At 40.5% G+C, this 16,767-nt stretch overlaps 1 protein-coding gene across 1 annotated transcript in view; it reads left to right on the top strand.

Moving 5' to 3' along the window:
• The window catches only part of MTM1 (myotubularin 1), a 74,541-nt gene that overhangs the window by 53,108 nt on the left and 4,666 nt on the right, over positions 1–16,767 (top strand). Inside the window, exons 7-12 of the mRNA XM_018552594.1 lie at positions 7,215–7,298; positions 10,451–10,600; positions 11,737–11,925; positions 12,703–12,888; positions 15,468–15,674; positions 16,587–16,679. Of these exons, the coding sequence (XP_018408096.1) occupies positions 7,215–7,298; positions 10,451–10,600; positions 11,737–11,925; positions 12,703–12,888; positions 15,468–15,674; positions 16,587–16,679 (909 nt within the window). The remainder of the gene's footprint in view (positions 1–7,214; positions 7,299–10,450; positions 10,601–11,736; positions 11,926–12,702; positions 12,889–15,467; positions 15,675–16,586; positions 16,680–16,767) is intronic.

Below are 16,767 nucleotides of genomic sequence, written 5' to 3'. Positions count from 1 at the left end.
CTTTGAGATCTGATTGGTTGGCTGTCATATACTGCAAAAATTGCACTATAGACTTCTGTAACCAAACATCTGTTTAGCTTTGTAAAAAAGAAGAGACAGCCTAGATGTCTCATATCTGGGACAATGTTTGCACTTTAGACAAAATCTGAATACTTGGACAGAAATGTGCAATGTAAAGCCCCAAAGAAAAAGTTAAACACCCCAACAACCAGCGAGCTTATCTAGGTGCCGTGACTTATTTCAGCCTTCAGTCTGGGAAAGCTGAAGTTCCAAAATCTCATGCAGGAGCACATTCTCAAGATTTCCAATCCTGTATGTGGGTTGGCTTCCTGGCACTCATGACCTAAAGAAGGAATAACTTGTATATTCTGAATTCATACTGCTCGGGATACTGATCCCTTCCAGCTTCACGTGACTGCACCCCCAGAATCTGCAATAATTCAGCTAGAGGAAAAACGACAAAAGAACATTTATTTTTTCATATAACAATTTGAATTTGTTAGAGAATAGGAAGTTGTCAGAGCAGCTTTACACATTCATCAAAGATGTATTACTGCTTCATCAGCATTCTGGTAAAGCTACAAATCTTTACAATGAGCTGTCAGTTTGCAAACATTATTTTGTGTGAGACAGGAAGCTATGTAGTTTCCTACCACCCCTACTAAGTGCTGTAGCCATACTATGCTGTGCATATCACTCAATTAAAAGCTGCTTTTACTTGTCATAGTGATGATTTTCTGTTGAAGTATCTGATGGTACAGATACATTTCAGCTATGCATTATGTGTGTGAGTAATCCGTCATCAAAGCATTACTATTGAGTTGTGTAACCTTTATAAAAAAAAAAAAAAACCATTCCTGTAGAATGCCTTAAGCAGTTACAGGGGGAACAAACATGGAGGGGGATGAATGAATCTAATCTTCAGAAGTTTAATACCATAAGATACTTTTTCTTGTTGGGTTTCTAAAGTTATTTTTTTAGTCTGTAAAGGAAGTGTTCTCTGAATGAAGGATGGAGGCTGCCATTGCTGTCTTTACATTCTTGAAATGCCAGCTACCTGGCTCTCATGCTGGCCCTCTTAATTCAATACTTGGGGTTGTTTTTTAGGAAGCCAGCAATGGTAACACTCCTATTTCTCTCAGGAAAGATAAGCTGTACACTTTACATAAAACATGTCTGTTTAAAGAGAACTATGGGGTAAGCTTTTTATCACATAGTTCTTTTAAGGGTCATGGGAGGACATATACCATCGTTCTCCCGTGACCCAAAACTCAGTATATAGAGAGCTGCAGCTCGCAATACACTGAGAGCGCCGCTGACAGTTTAATTGTCACACGTGGGCTCGAACTATGAGGTTGAGTGAAAATCACTCACCTCATAGTTCTCCTTTTAACTAGGACTGCAAGATCCAGTGGGCACTCTTGCATCTTATAGTTAGTTGGTATCCCAAAAATAATAAAAACCCTCTGGGAATGCCTCCTTGGGTATTACCAGGATGCCGGCCTAACCTATGACTGTTGTAAAAAGTACCACAAGTTGGTCAAAAGTTAGTTACTTGAAGGCCACACGTGGAATGATGAAAGCGCTGAAATGTATGAAGTACAAAACATTGACAACGTTGTCAAATACAAAAGTACAGAGTACATTCCCCGTCCGTCCGCACTTCAAATATCAACAGTTATGTACTTTTGCTATTTTTTAATGTTGTATGTATGACATGTTGCAGTTTGGAGGATCATTAGATCGGTTGCATGTGCAGCTGCTTGATACAATGCTGCCACATAGATTATACATAAAACTTCTATCTAAGGAAGACATTCTACAGTTAGACAAGTCATGAATGGGTTGTGGTCTTTGGATTCCTCTATCTATGCTAATCAGCACGAATGGATGAAACTTCTGCTCCGGCCATTGTATTGACAGCTGGTGCTTGCCTAAATACATGGAGTGCCGGTAGATAATTAGCTGTAGTTACTGTTTAGCCAAAAATTTTAATTGATTTTTGTTGAGCCAGCGGGGCCACACACTGTAAGAATTTAATCCGGTTCCTGTGAAATTCTAACAGTGTATGGCCAGCCTTAGACAATGGTCACCACAACATTTGTCCCACAGGAGGATTTACCCTTGCCTTCTATTCTGGTGACCATTTTGGATTTCCCTTTACTTTGTCTAGCAGACGAAGGTCCCCAGGTCAACTAGAGAGTGATAATCTCCTAAGCAAAGATACAGACAGCAAAAATAGAAGGGCTAACAGAAACCCACTCTATCCAAAACTGAAACAATCGCCTTTGCACACATTTAAAATTTTGACTTGTCACTTGTGTCGAGCATTATTGAGCTATTCTTGTTCTGTTTTATAATTAACCTTCATTGAAACTTGTTAAGTGAGCGAGTAGTGAGTAATAGGTGAATACTGGAATGCGAAGGTAAGGAGTTCTTTGTGTAGAAACTGCTGTGTTGGGAAAAGATACTGATCACAGCAAATGTGTCACTCAAGGCACAGCAGCAGACCTTGTGATATTGCTTTCTATACACTACCCTCTCTATTCCTCACACTTTAATTACAAAGCTCAGCTTATAATGCTTACAGGAGCTCTGCCTGTCTTCTGCAATCATAATGGAAATATATGGAAATAGCTCTTGTCTGTAGAATTGGCCCTGCAGTTCATATTCTGTAGAGCGATCTGCAGTTCTTCCTATAGTACGTTGATTTTAAAACCACTAAGTATACCAAATTCATACTTTTTAATTATTCATGTGAAATATTTGACAACCTTATAAACTGTTTCTGCCTACACTGGTTACTAGAGAATTCTCTCTGACAGCTTAGGTCATATAGTGGAGTAAAAGCTCCCACTGTTAGTTTTTTTTTCTTTCTTTTTTTTTTCTTGTTAACCTGTTATAAAGGGAGTATCTGTGCCCACAGACCGGAAGAAAACAATGTTTTGTACATTTATATTACAGAGCAATGAAGACTACTTCCTTTTTTCACAAAAATGGGTATCGCTCTTCTAAAATACAGTTGTTGTTAAACCATACGACTGTTTTTGATAGTGTGCTTATTGGGAGTTTATTGCAATATCATCCGGGACTGTAAAGATAATATTGCGGAAGGATGATCTTGAAAGCTCAGAGTAATTATTCTTTGAATAGCCTCCAGTTATCCAATGTGCTCGCTTGATCCTGCAATGTGGAGAAGTAGCGGCTGCGAGGAAAAGGATAACTGTTTTGTTAAAGTGTTTGTGCAGTGAAAGTGGCAGGCATTTCACTGAATAGAAGGTTGGTGATTTATAGCGCTCCGAGCAGATGAAGCCAATCGGTTAGGAACAGAAAATCCTTTGTAAGCAAGGATCAGAGCTGTTTGCAGGTGTTCGCTCAATGCATCCTTTTGTTTTTCATCCTCCTACTTCGAGCGTTTCTGCACGCCCATGCTATGACAGGGCTAGAGAAACATTTGTGTTATGCTTCAAGTCTGTACTGGACTAGTTGAAAATCACTCAATAAAAAGCCTTTTTTAAAATAAGAAAATATAAAGTAGATTTCATATTATGGGAGACACTGCCAGTGAATATTGAACACCTGCTAGGCAATGAGTGGTATAGAAGATTAAATGGCTAGGACTAGAATACTGCATCAGAGAAACTTAATCTTCATAAAATCACACCTTAAAGCCGTGATCTACTGTTTGAAAACAAATAGTAATGCCGGAAAACCTTTCTGGTAGGAGAGGTCTTTTTTATTTGACTTCTCTAAAGACCATGTAACTGCAACATAGACTTCAGTGAAAATACATTTGTATCCTTAGATAAGTAAACGTCTAGACAAGTATAACATTATAAGCATTTAAAACATGTATCTGCTTGTTTGTGCTAAGAATAGTTGTATTCTTTCTAATAGTCCTATATTTAATTGTTCATCAAGGATTGCAGTGATATACCATGTCTACTAGAGCAGTGGTTCGTAACCTCAGGACCCACATTTGTTCTTGGTCATTAAGTCGCGACCCAAGTCGCACTGCAATGGAACGCACGGCATTAGGGTACCACACGTTCTGGTGCAGGCGTACGAACTGTGGGTGGGAAGTGCGTTTGGGGTACTATTCAAATGAATGGCAATGCAACACACTTCCCACACCAGAATGCACAGCCGGTGCGATTACGTGGTACAGTGCGTTAATCACACGGTACTATGTAATTAAGGCAATGTACTAGTGTGAATGGGCCCTTAAAAACACTGACGTACATGCACAACCACAGACACAATCTCAAACACTCAGACATTCTCACAGACACGCATACACACTCCAGAAATGTTTTATTTTTTATTTTTTTAAAGGTCCACCCAGTCTCCCAACCTTAACAGAACTGGAGTGGATCCTCGGCCTGGGGTCCCGTGTGGGCTGCTGTGCACCACCCATATGTGCATTGCTTGTATAGCTCCCTTGCGCACCCTGTAGAGTATGTGATGTCACTCTGGTTCAGGCACCTCCTATAGGACACGTCAGGGAGCTGTAAGCAATGCACACATGAATGACGCTTCGTCGCATTCATTGCCCCATCCCATCTCAAGCTGACACTTAGTGCCAGGCAGCATATTGTGAATGGCAGCTTGGCACAAGAGCTGACAGTGCTGTGCTAGTGGGAGGCAGAGGAGCCTATCGCATAGAAAAGTGGAAGGCATGCAGTCATCCACTGAACACCGGGGTCGTGACCCACTTTTGGGTCCACGACCCACCAGTTGAGAACCAAGGTACTAGAGGGCATTCCTACAAACATGTATATTAAATATTCTTCAAATATGCCACAACAAATCTTGATAATTGCAAAAAAAATGCATTCGATTCAAACTTCCCAAGAAGTCCTAATCGGTGCACCCTAAACATAGGATTGAACTTTAGTTTTCTCTGTTTTCACATATTCATCAGCATGCCAGATTTCAACACTATTATATAGGGCTGCAATCACTGACCCTTTGAACTACAATTTTTCTTATGTAATACAGAGTTTCGGCTAGAGCCTTTCGTTGGCCAGTCTATGTAGAAAGCAGGTTAAAGACTAATGTATCGAAGGCAGCCGATTTGTAAAGTTATTTGAATAGCTGAGTTTGAGTCAGTAAATAATGCTCAGCAATTCAATTCTAGGAAAACTAAAGTTGCAGTTCACAAACATAGATGGGAATTTTTTTTTTTACATGCCAAAAGATTTGTTCTTCCATGTACCCAGTTTTGTCTAGATACCTCTGCCAGACAGCATGGCCAGATTTTTGACCTTCTTTGCAGCAATGTGACTACTTGGTGAAAAATACAAAAGCAAAATGTTTCCCAGCACACTTACCAGCTAGCCTGCAAAGAAAATTGCACAGTGTAACTTCACGGGTTAAAAACTGAGGTTTTAGTTGTTCCTGTGCCTTTAGGGCCCGTTCACACCATCTCCAGTGCGTTCCGGCACATTTAGTGGCCAGAACACACTGGGTCACTTTCTGGGGTGGGAGGGGGAGGGGCAGTGTCATTAAAGTCAATGGCAACCCAGACATGCCCGTACCAGAACGCATGGTACAGCAATGTCCATGTTATGGTCCGGTGTGATCGCCGGATGTGCTAGGAAACCTTTTGCACTTGTATTGTGTAAAGCCTTTCCATGTGCACCTTACTTAACCCACTTAAACCACCAAAAGAAAGCTCTGTGTCCCCCAAAAAATGATATAAAATGAATTTCAGTTCAGCATTGCATGACGGAATGTCAGTCAAATTACTGCACCGCTGAATACTGAAAAATGGCCTGGACAGGAGGGGGTGTAAACATCCTGGTCTACAAGTGGTTAAAGCTAGTTATGAATTGATGAGTGCGTTTGCCATTTGTATTGCTTGCTTGGTGAAGAACACACGCCATTCTGTTGATAGGTCATTGAAGCGAGCTGTATCACAATAATAAAGACATCCCTCTTCTTCCTTGAGTAGATGAGTTTGTGTTTTCTATTTGGAGCATATCTTTAAAGCAGACCTTTTACCCATATCTTGAAAATAACACACCCCTTCAGAAATGTTTAGTAATGACGATCTACAAACAACATATATAGATAATTGCCGGCTTTGTATTCTTTGCATACCTTATTTCTCTTTTCTTCCCCAGTCTTCTGACTGTGGCCATGTTAACTAAGGGCAGATTACTAGCTCTCCTATTACTTCCTGGATTTCTGGCACATGTGACTAGGACATGTGACCATGTACATCATCTCAGGGGAGGGAAATGCCTTTCCCTGAGATCTCCTGAGATTACAGATGAGATTTCCCAGCAATGCTCCGCTGCTAAGGAAATCCCAGTGTGCATTGCAATGGCAAACTGAAGTCATTTTGCCTTTCAAAGCAGGAAGTGAATGCTCTGCAAGTATACGTTTGATCAAAATCACAGAATTTTACACCTGACATGTCTGTTATTAGTCATCATACATAGAGGAATGTATTGGTAGAATTTGATTTGAGTGTAAAGGTCTGCTTTAATGCCCAGAAACCTGGAATATGAAAACCTTATCATACATTCACTGTCATTGTTTAGCTACATGTCTGTGAAGATTCTCTTTTATTCAGATCATGATATATGTAGTAGCAATTGGTCACCTTCAACTGGATTTGCTCTGTAATGTTGAGCACATTTCATAATGTTGCCAAGCCATTTCTTCAGTTCTAATGCATGTCAGGAAGATTTGTCCAAGTAATGTGTAGATGTCCTGTTCCTGGACAAGCAATATTGACACATTCAAGGTCATTGGATTAGGGGTCTGTGCTACTTGTGTCGATATAAATGCTAGAGTATCTTCCTGACACTCATTAGAACTGAAGTGGCTTGGAGAAGCTACGAAACGTCTTTTAACATTACAAAGTCCATTTGAATGTGCTACTGCTAGGACCTGCTCTATCCAAAGAAAGGCAAAGCAGGACAAATGCAGCCTCAGTAGTGAGTTTAATGTGTGTTCAGTAACCTTCAAGGGTATTTTATAAAATTGCTGCTAGGACCTTCCTGGTGGCCGAACTGATGGCTGTGTTACTATCAATATAGCTCTAGGGATCATTTGACCTTGAAGTTCTTGCTGGAGAGACACACAAAACTCTGTTGGAAAGCTTTTTTAACACGCCCTACTGCAAGGCTTAGATGTCTGTTTAGCTTTAAAGTGTTTGTTTGCAAATGACCTTGTTTTTTTTTTTATATATATATATATAGTTGGTTTTTGCCTTTGTAAATGAAGAGAGATTTCCCACCAATGGATGGAGTGTGTATGATCCTATTACGGAGTTCCAGAGACAGGTATGGAACTCTTGCTTTTGATGAAAGACACACATTACATGTCCATTACATTGTGATTTATACTATGTCTTCTGTCTGGTAAGTTTGTCTGACACGAACACTAAAGACTACATTTTGGGTGGTAAAATTAAGAAATATGTTGAATTAAAGGATTAAGAGTAAATATGACCAAAGATACCAGCAAGGTTAGATGTTGTCAGTTGGGCACTTATTTCCTTTTTGCTATAATGTTCAATTCCTGATGACTCTCCATGACCTTTTTAAAGTGTGTTTTTCTACTTTTGCAGTTGAATTTGAGAAATCCCCGCTATATGTTTGTTCTATGTTCCCATGCACACAGCATACCAAAAAAATATATTAAAATATTTCTTGGCTTTTTAGATATTTCTTTGCTGAAGGCCTTTTGCACAGATTTCAGGCTACTTTGAGCAGTTTGAAAGTGATAGTAGAAGGACAAACAGACTGGCAGACTGAGCTTCTTCTTGTTACTATACAATGCTTCTAAAGCTGGCAATGTACTGGTAGATTTTTTTTTATACTAACACTTGTATGAAAAATCTCATCAGCATATTCGATGATGCCATCAGAGACTTGATGAATATTGCTTAAATTATTATTTTTTGCCACTATGGAGATAATTGATTGTCAGGTTGACCCCTAAAAACTATTAGAAAATCAAATGTTCTTCCTAAAACAATTTTTTTTTTGCACAGAAGTCTAAACTATGTATACCCACTTTAAAGTGCAGTTCCACTTTTGCGGTCACATTTGAGAACCCCTCTAGATGTTTGTGTGCTCGTTCACATAGCTCACCTACAAAAACCTTTTTTTTAGCTGTCTGTTTGGTTTCTTTAGCCATTTCTTTTGGTGAAGGCCTTTGTGCAGATTCTAGGCTACTCTGAGCAGTTTGAAAGTTAAACTATAGAGTCAGACAGAGGGGACAGACTGTGCTTCCTCTCATTAACATACCTCTGCTTTGGAATAGATTACTATCCCTGTACGCAGGAATGATTGTGTCCAGGAACAGTGATTTATTCCTAACCGCATGTAATCATATCAGATACGATTACATGCAGACTTCCGCTTACAGATATAGCTTCTGTCACCAAGTCATTCATTTGAATGTGTACAGCAGCTAAATTGGACATTTTGGGATTCCTGCCACAGGAGTCCATAGGTTCCTGCAGTCATCCTTAATTGCATAGTGTGAATGAAGCCTTTTATTTAGTTGCCTACACAGCTTAGCATTTTAAACTACACCAATTAGCCATAACGTTATGCTCACCCTCCTAATACGGAGTAGGTCCCCCTTTTGCTGCTCAAACAGTCCTGGCCTGTTGAGGCATGGACTCCACTGGACCTTTGAAGGTATGCTGTGATATCTGCCACCAAGCCATCAGTAGCTTATCATTTTAAGTCCTGTAAGTTGCGGGGCCTCCATGGATTGGACTTGTTTTTCCAACACATCCCACAGATGCTCAATTGGAATGAGATCTGGAGAATTTGGAGGCCAAGTCAACACCTCAAACTCATTGTTGCGTTCCTTAAACCATCAATTATGTTTCTCAAACCCAGAGTGCATCAATGATCCTTAGCTGCCCATGACCCTGTTGCAGGTTCACCGGTTTCCTTCCTTGGACCATGTTTCGTAGGTCCGGACTGGGAACATCCCACAAAAGCTGCAGTTTTGGAGTTGCTCTGACCCAACCGTCTAGCCATCACAATTTGGCCCTTGTCAAAGTCGCTCAAATCCTTGCACTTGCCCAACTTCAGGGTTAAAATATTACCTTGCAGTCTAATATATCCCACCTACTTCCAAGTGCCATTGTAACAAGATAGTCAATGTTATTCACTTCACCTCTCAGTGGTCATAATGTTATAGCTGATTGGTATATATTAAAACAAAACACATTTTCTGTTAGGATTTGGGTTGTCCTTTAATGTTGGAGCCCAACCTTTGGGGTTCCGTACACTGAAATCTGATGTGGATCTTTAACTTTTATTTAAAACTGTACCTAAACATTAAGTGCGGGCATTTTATTTTATTTGTTATAGAATTTTGTAGTCCTTAAAACTAGACAAACACAGGACACAGAAATATTGAAATATACAGAAGATTTAAATAGGCCAGCAAAAGCTGAAATGTGCTGTCACAGATATACTGGCATTGGTTGGTCTGTCCCTGCTCAGCTCCGGTCTAGGAATAAGTACTCTTAAGAGATTTTGCTCTGCCTTCACACCACAGTTTTGGTTAAAGCTGCTCTTGGACATCACATTTCATCTACTTTTATGCTGTTTATCGTGAAAGCACATGAAAAATTATATAAACTGGCATAAATACATTGCAATCTTTATACTGAGATCTGAGATTGTTTGGAATGCAGCCAAATACCAGCTTTTGTCGAATCAACTGAAAAATCAGTGTGTGCTTGCCCAGTGTGACAGCTGTCATGTGTTACACAGCCGGTGGCATTTGTCTATTGAATGGTATAGGAACAGTTTACATGTACTGTAAGGGGTACATGGTGAATCAAATGTAAAGAACGGTGGACACATTCTGAAGAGTACCTTTTAACCTAGGCTATTCCAGTGCTGCCATCACATAGCCTGTGAATTAATACTTATACTTACGTTTCTTTATGGGGCTCGTGATTTTCATTTCATCAGTGTCAGCCTGATGTGCAAAGCACTAAGTAGTTTGTGTTATTTTATGAAAACTTCCATGTGGTAAGAGCGGGCCTTCTGGGCTTCATGCCCAGGTTGAGTCAGCCTGTTAGCAAGACAGCTGCCAGCTGAATGGCCACTCCGCCCTCCTTACAGTTCCAATCGTTATATCATTAAATAGATTACAGCCATTTTGTGTCTGTACATTTCCACTTAGGGCTGAGGTAGACCTCCAGATTTGCATCACACGATGGACTCTGCTGCTCATCAGCACTAGCACAGATCATCATATTAAATATTGTGTCTGCTATTTACATATTTTGTTTCTTTTTACCATACATTGTTTGGAGAGTCCTCAGTACGAATGCCCTGGCAATTATAAGATTTGATCACCACCTTGTGGTTGTTGGATCAAAGTACAGCAAGAAAAGATAAAACAAACACAATGCAGGAAGTAGGCTGAACATGAGTTTATTTCTTTTACCAAGGGCTTGCCAAATAATAACTGGAGATTAGCCTTCATTAATGACAATTTTGAATTCTGTGATACCTACCCTCGATATTTGATGGTCCCATTTCATGCCACAGACGACGATCTCAAAAAGGTTGCCACATTCCGGTCAAGGAACAGGATTCCGGTATGTAGTTTTCTGTTGGTTTGAATCTGCAATTCTTAGTGTGTGTTTTTTTGCTGCAGCTGTTTTTTTACTTCTGTTTCTACAGAAACGGATAGAATATTCTCATATATATATATATTTATATATAATTTACATTAAAGATAAACATTTTAGAATTTATTTGTCATTAACATGACATGTATCATTTGTATCCTTGGAAATATTGGGGCTTGTTGTCCAGCAGAACTTCTACTATACAAGTGTCATGGGAAGGAAAAATGCAATAGTCAGATTTAGAAATTATATTGTATGACCTAAATGAATTATTACTTGGCCTGTGTAAAGTAGCTTTTGACTTGTTGGAGATTTCATTCAGAACATATTTACAAGCATCAGTGAAGCTAGGAGGGATTTGGAAAAATAGTTGTATGTGTGCATGTGTCCTTCACCCCAGAATGAACATTAAACGGGCATGTAATAGATGTACCTTGAGAAATGCAAAGCATCATGTTAAACTTCTGTTTGCGCTCTGGTTGCCCATCATACACCAATGGAGAGTGTCGGCCTTTTACCAGTGACACCATGCAACTCATGGTGTCACTCAGCCCCTCTGTGCTGTCTACAGCTTTGTCCGCACCAGGGCACAGAGGAAGTGTCTCCCTGTCGGCCATTATAAGAAGTAGATAGCATGGGGTGGGCTGAGTAACACCACGGGTTTCATGGTGTCGCTGGTAATATCTGGCAGTTTATACAAAGCTAATTGCTGAACAACCAGAGCGTGAACAGAATTCAAACATGGTGCTCTGCATTTATCAAGGTACACGTGTTGTATGACTGATGCTCATAGGGTAATTCTAGGGTGAACATCCACTTTAAGGGGATTATAATACTCTGTGGAGTATCTTGGACCACTAACAAACTTGCAAATTTGGAGTCTAACCAAATAAATTTGATTGTGAAGTCTTTGATGGAAGTTTTGTGTCTTGAGAAAATAGGGAGCTGTGCTAAAAAATAGTGGTTTTCCAGGTTCCCTGGAATCCTCCTTAAGGAACAGTATGTGACGTGTATTAAATACATTTTTGTACCCCCCCTTTTTTTTAAATAAGTCAGCCAAGACCTAGTTGACACATTTAAGTCTCGCCTGCTTTCTTGTACAGGTTTTGTCCTGGGTACATCCAGAAAACCAGTCTGTCATCATGAGATGTAGCCAGCCGCTTGTGGGCATGAGTGGCAAACGGAATAAAGATGATGAGCGGTACTTGGAAATTATTAAAGAGGCAAATGGCCAGCCATCCAAACTGACAATCTATGATGCCAGGCCAAATGTTAATGCTGTGGCCAACAAGGTAAAGAGTTTCTGAGCTGGCAGCTTGCTCAGGATGCTATCACAATTTGTTATTGCCATGTTCTCACTATATAGCCTTAAGAGAGGCATGTATCGCAGCCTACGGAATAAATGTCAAAGTACCGCAGCGCTGAATACTGAAAAATGGCCTGGATGGGAAGGGGGTTTAACACCGCGGATGTCAACTGGTTAATTATTTGCGTAAAACTTTTTTAGCATTCTACATGTGTGATGTTACAAAAATGAAATGTTGCCATTATTCTGATATACACACGATCCATGGTAAACAAATCCAGGTAACCAGTATACCTAAAAAGTTTCATCCAGTGGCAAATTTCCTGGGTTGTTTCTGTAACATATAAGCAGTTGTCTCCTTGAAAAGTACCTATGTGTACACCCCTAAAAGAGACATGAGCTTTGTTTTAAAGTGAACCTCCGACTTTCCCTATACAGGGCAACCGTAATTTTCTTTATAGCTTACCTTTTGTGCTGCTACTTTTCCTGATTTCCCCCAGTGCCCCATTCGCCCACCAAAGCCCTTTGCTGAAGCCTGGTGATTGGCTGCTCATGTGGCATGCACTGCACAGTGGGAGGAACAGGAGATCATTTTTGCCCTATACCCAGAACTGCCAGTTGTTTCCAAGAGCTCAGGCTGGAGAACTAGGTGTTGGGGTGATGTGAGGAAGGTAGATATTACAGAAAGTGGGCTATAAAGAGAACTTGAGTGGAGAACCATTGATGCATGGTGTTTATTGCACATCGTTTCTTTTCTCTGTAGGCCACAGGTGGAGGTTATGAGAGTGAAGACGCTTACCCCTTTGCAGAACTAGTGTTCTTGGACATACACAACATTCATGTGATGAGGGAATCTCTGAAGAAACTGAAAGATATTGTCTTTCCACAAGTAGAAGAGTCTCACTGGCTGTCAAGCTTGGAGTCCACACACTGGCTGGAGCATATTAAGGTGAAATTGTGGATATGTTTTTACATGTTTACCTTTCAGTGTCAAAACGGAATTATTTACAAGTTAAGATTTGATGTTTAATGGGGAATAACTAGGAAATAATAGAGTAGAGCACAAAGGCAAAATAGATTTTTCAAACTGAAAATTCTGCAAGGACTTTGTTCTTCTTACTGTGGCATGCTGTGGATGGTGGTTTGTGTACAGCTGGATATGAGTTGTGCAGCATCTGCCTTTCATTTTCCAATATCTCCTTGTAAAGTTTATTAGGTCTAAGTCATACCCTGAAAAATCTGTCTCTTACACTTCCTGATGTGACATTGCCACTCCGGTTTCTGTAGCCTCATAGCTACATATCCAAAAAGCAGGGGGTAGGCAAACGCCGGCCCTCGAGCTGTGGTGAAACTACAAATCCAATCAATCATCAGGCGCTTGGAGTCATGCCTGTGAGAATCTTGCAATGCCTCATGGGATTTGTAGTTCCACAACAGATGGAGGGCTGGAGTTTGACCACCTCTGCTGCAGAGTATTATTCTCTAAGGCACAGCATAGAAAGAAACATGGTACTTTGGGGAAAATCAGCTGCAGGACCAGCTGCAGGGAAATTACAGCCAATACTGACAGCTAGTTCTAGACCTTCTGCTTGACCTTATTTTGGGCAAAACTTCCACATTATATGACCATAGCGCTGCAAAGCAATGGTGCATGCTGTAATAAGTCATTAGGTAATGCATACTTTCCAAGGAAGAGAATTGTGTCTGTTTTTATAGCAACTTTCTTGGCTGTAATATGTTTGTCATTATTGTTAGGGAAACTGACTTTTTTTTTTGTATATGGTATTATTACAAAGGAGATTTTATGTCAGCCATATTAAAAGTGGTCATTAGAGAGATTAAGGGAAAGCTCTTAAGAAACCTTGTATCTGTAAAGAAAGAGAATGCTTACCTCAGCCAGTCGCACCCCTGAACCCCGCTTCATTGATGAGGAATGATCTCCCAATGTCTGGTAGGAAACAACCACTTTCAGGAGTATCAGTCTCGTGTCCCTCGCAGCCCTACAGCTGGTCATACACCTATACATTTTTTATGGTCAGATGAAAATAGTGCAGCAGATTCCTCCAGCTACACTAAACTGTGTGGATGGAGGAATCTCCCACTGGGCCAAGCTTCAGTATCTTGCTAGTCGGCCCCGTTGACTCTCAAATACCTGAACAATGCCTGCATCTAATCAGATTGTTCAGGTATTTTGAGAGCTAGCAGGGCTGGCTAGCTAGAAGCTTGGCCCAGTGGGAGATTCCTCCATTCACGCAGTTTAGTGTAAATGGAAGAATCTGTTGCACCTTTTCCATCGGACCGCAGATAATCTATAGGTGTATGGCCAGCTTTACTGGTTATTCCTGTCGACCTCCACTCCCGGAAGTGTCTGTTTTTTCAGCAGACTTCAGGGGACAGTTCCTCACTATCAGTCTGCATGTGGCCAAGCAGCAGCAGGAGAGGCAAATATTTATTTTCTACTTTACAGGTACGTTGTTTGTAGAATTCTTTCCCCTTGACAGGGTCATTTTAGTGGTACTGCTTACATCCTAGTGCACTCGCTACACATGGTTTCCAGAAGGTTCCCTCCAACCACCAAGCACTCTTCTGACAGTGGGGTTGAAAGGATGTAGTGAGCTGCACACAAGCAAAGCAGAAAGTGTTCACCCAGTGATCAGCAGCGTGAGCCCAAAGGCTGCTAGGAAAGCACATGCATGATGCAGTGGGGGATTCATGAAAACTGGAGCAGTTACCCATGGCAACCAATCCTTCATTTTCACAATTATATTTAGTGCCCTACCTGTGCTATATATTTAGCAAATTCCTTTTTCCACTGCTGTGGGGCCTGTCCAGTACTGCACGCCCTGTATACCAAAATTGTCACAGTTAACCACCGCGCCTGTATTGCCTTAACTTCGGCATTTTCCTGAGGTGAATTATCAGCAGGTTGCTGGGCTGCAGACAGGCTTTCCATTTCAGTGACTAAGGTTCAGGCTACGCATACATAAGGTGTGCGCTAGCTGACTGGGAAGATTTTGGCACTCCAAACAGCAAAGACCTGTGAATGGATATTTGAGAAGTCTACCGTATTTTGAAAACAAAATAGCATCAGGAGTGGGGCCCAGTATGGTAAAGTACACTATAGAAATGATTATGTTTTATTTACCTTCCTTCTCTTTACCATTATATCATTATTTTGGTCTATGTGCAAACCCCTTTACTCCCAGATTTGGTTTTTGGGTGATAGGGTAAGAAACGTGATCCTGGATTGTGCAATATATGAGCAGTTGTTTGCCTTATAAAACAAATACATAATTCATGTCTGCAAAGCGTTGTGTGTTTATTGATTAGTGTCTTACAATGTACCTGCTTTTGTTGGTGTTCTGCATTCTAGAGAAATGATGACAGCTAGACGGCTTTACTGTGCTCACTGTAAATCCAACAGCACATTATATTATAGTATTGACTGTTTCCAGATGCTGTGTAAAAATGATCTTATAAATTTTTACCTTTTTTATATTGGCTCTGATAAAAATTTTATTTGTTCAGTTGGTTTTAACAGGAGCCATTCAGGTGGCAGATAAAGTAGCTTCTGGAAAGAGCTCGGTGGTTGTGCATTGCAGCGATGGCTGGGACAGGACAGCCCAGCTCACCTCTCTGGCCATGCTGATGCTGGACAGCTACTACAGGACCATCACTGGCTTTGAAGTGTTAATACAAAAGGAGTGGATTAGCTTTGGACACAAGTTTGGATCAGTGGGTATCTTAAAGAGGAATGATGTGTGCTGTCTGTCTGCCATGGCTGTATTTATAGAGGTTGACAACTGTTTATATGGGCTCTGTCCGTTGTCTGGGCATCCACTTTATGTGATCAGAGATTTAAAAATTGAATTCCGATTCGAGACAATATACTGTCTGATTTTTATATGCGGCACTAACAGACTGTACAGTAATCACAAGGCTGAAGAGAAAAATGGCATGGGTGCATGTCACTGCAAAGAACCATTAAACTGCCCATAGCATCTATATAATATCCTCCTAAAGTTCTGCTGCTGCAACTATTGAGAACTCTTTAGCTTACAGACAGGGAAAACTGTACATGTTGTATTTTTGGTTCTGCCATCTATTACCCTGCATCCTTAAGCACAGCAAATTTGTTTTATTGTAAATGTGGACATGTTCCAGGCTGTGAAATTATTTGGTAAAGACCCCTACAGACTCCCAAGTCTTTAGTCCACCCATCACTTGGAAAAAACAGTGACTCTTTTGGAGGAGTGGGGATAGGGCCAAGATACTCCTATAAAAATTGAGATGTGAAGGAAACGCCAGCTTTCTGTATGTGGAGACCATGCATACGGTTTTCACTAAAGGTAACTTCATTCTGGTTAAACTGCCCAAGTTTGTGACAGGTTTACTTTAAAGTGTATATTCATTCAGCCAAATTGAAATGAACACCTATGTGGAAATACACTGCAACTCTCTGTACTAAATAATCTCAAAAGGGAAGTTAAATAGCATTCTACTGCTTCAAAATAGTTTAAGACATTGTAATTAAAGGCTGCTGCGATCGTCCTTGTATGTTTGGGCTTGTTTGTAAATTGTTCTTTTTATCCCTCTGCTAGATCAGCTTGATGGTTAAACATCTGATGTCATCTTATTTCATTCTAGAGAATTGGACATGGTGATAAGAACCATGCTGATGCTGACAGATCCCCGATCTTCCTCCAGTTTATTGACTGTGTGTGGCAGATGTCAAAGCAGGTAATTGTGGAGATACATTAATGTGCACCAATTCAGTACATTAGTCATCACTGTGATTCTTTGTGCAGGCAGTTTCAGACAACGTTTA

Source organism: Nanorana parkeri, unplaced genomic scaffold (genome assembly GCF_000935625.1).
Source record: "Nanorana parkeri isolate BGI_ZX_2015 unplaced genomic scaffold, ASM93562v1 scaffold93, whole genome shotgun sequence".
NCBI lineage: Eukaryota > Metazoa > Chordata > Amphibia > Anura > Dicroglossidae > Nanorana > Nanorana parkeri.
The sequence above is the reverse complement of the archived record's forward strand: the minus strand, read 5'-3'. Positions and strand labels throughout refer to the sequence as shown.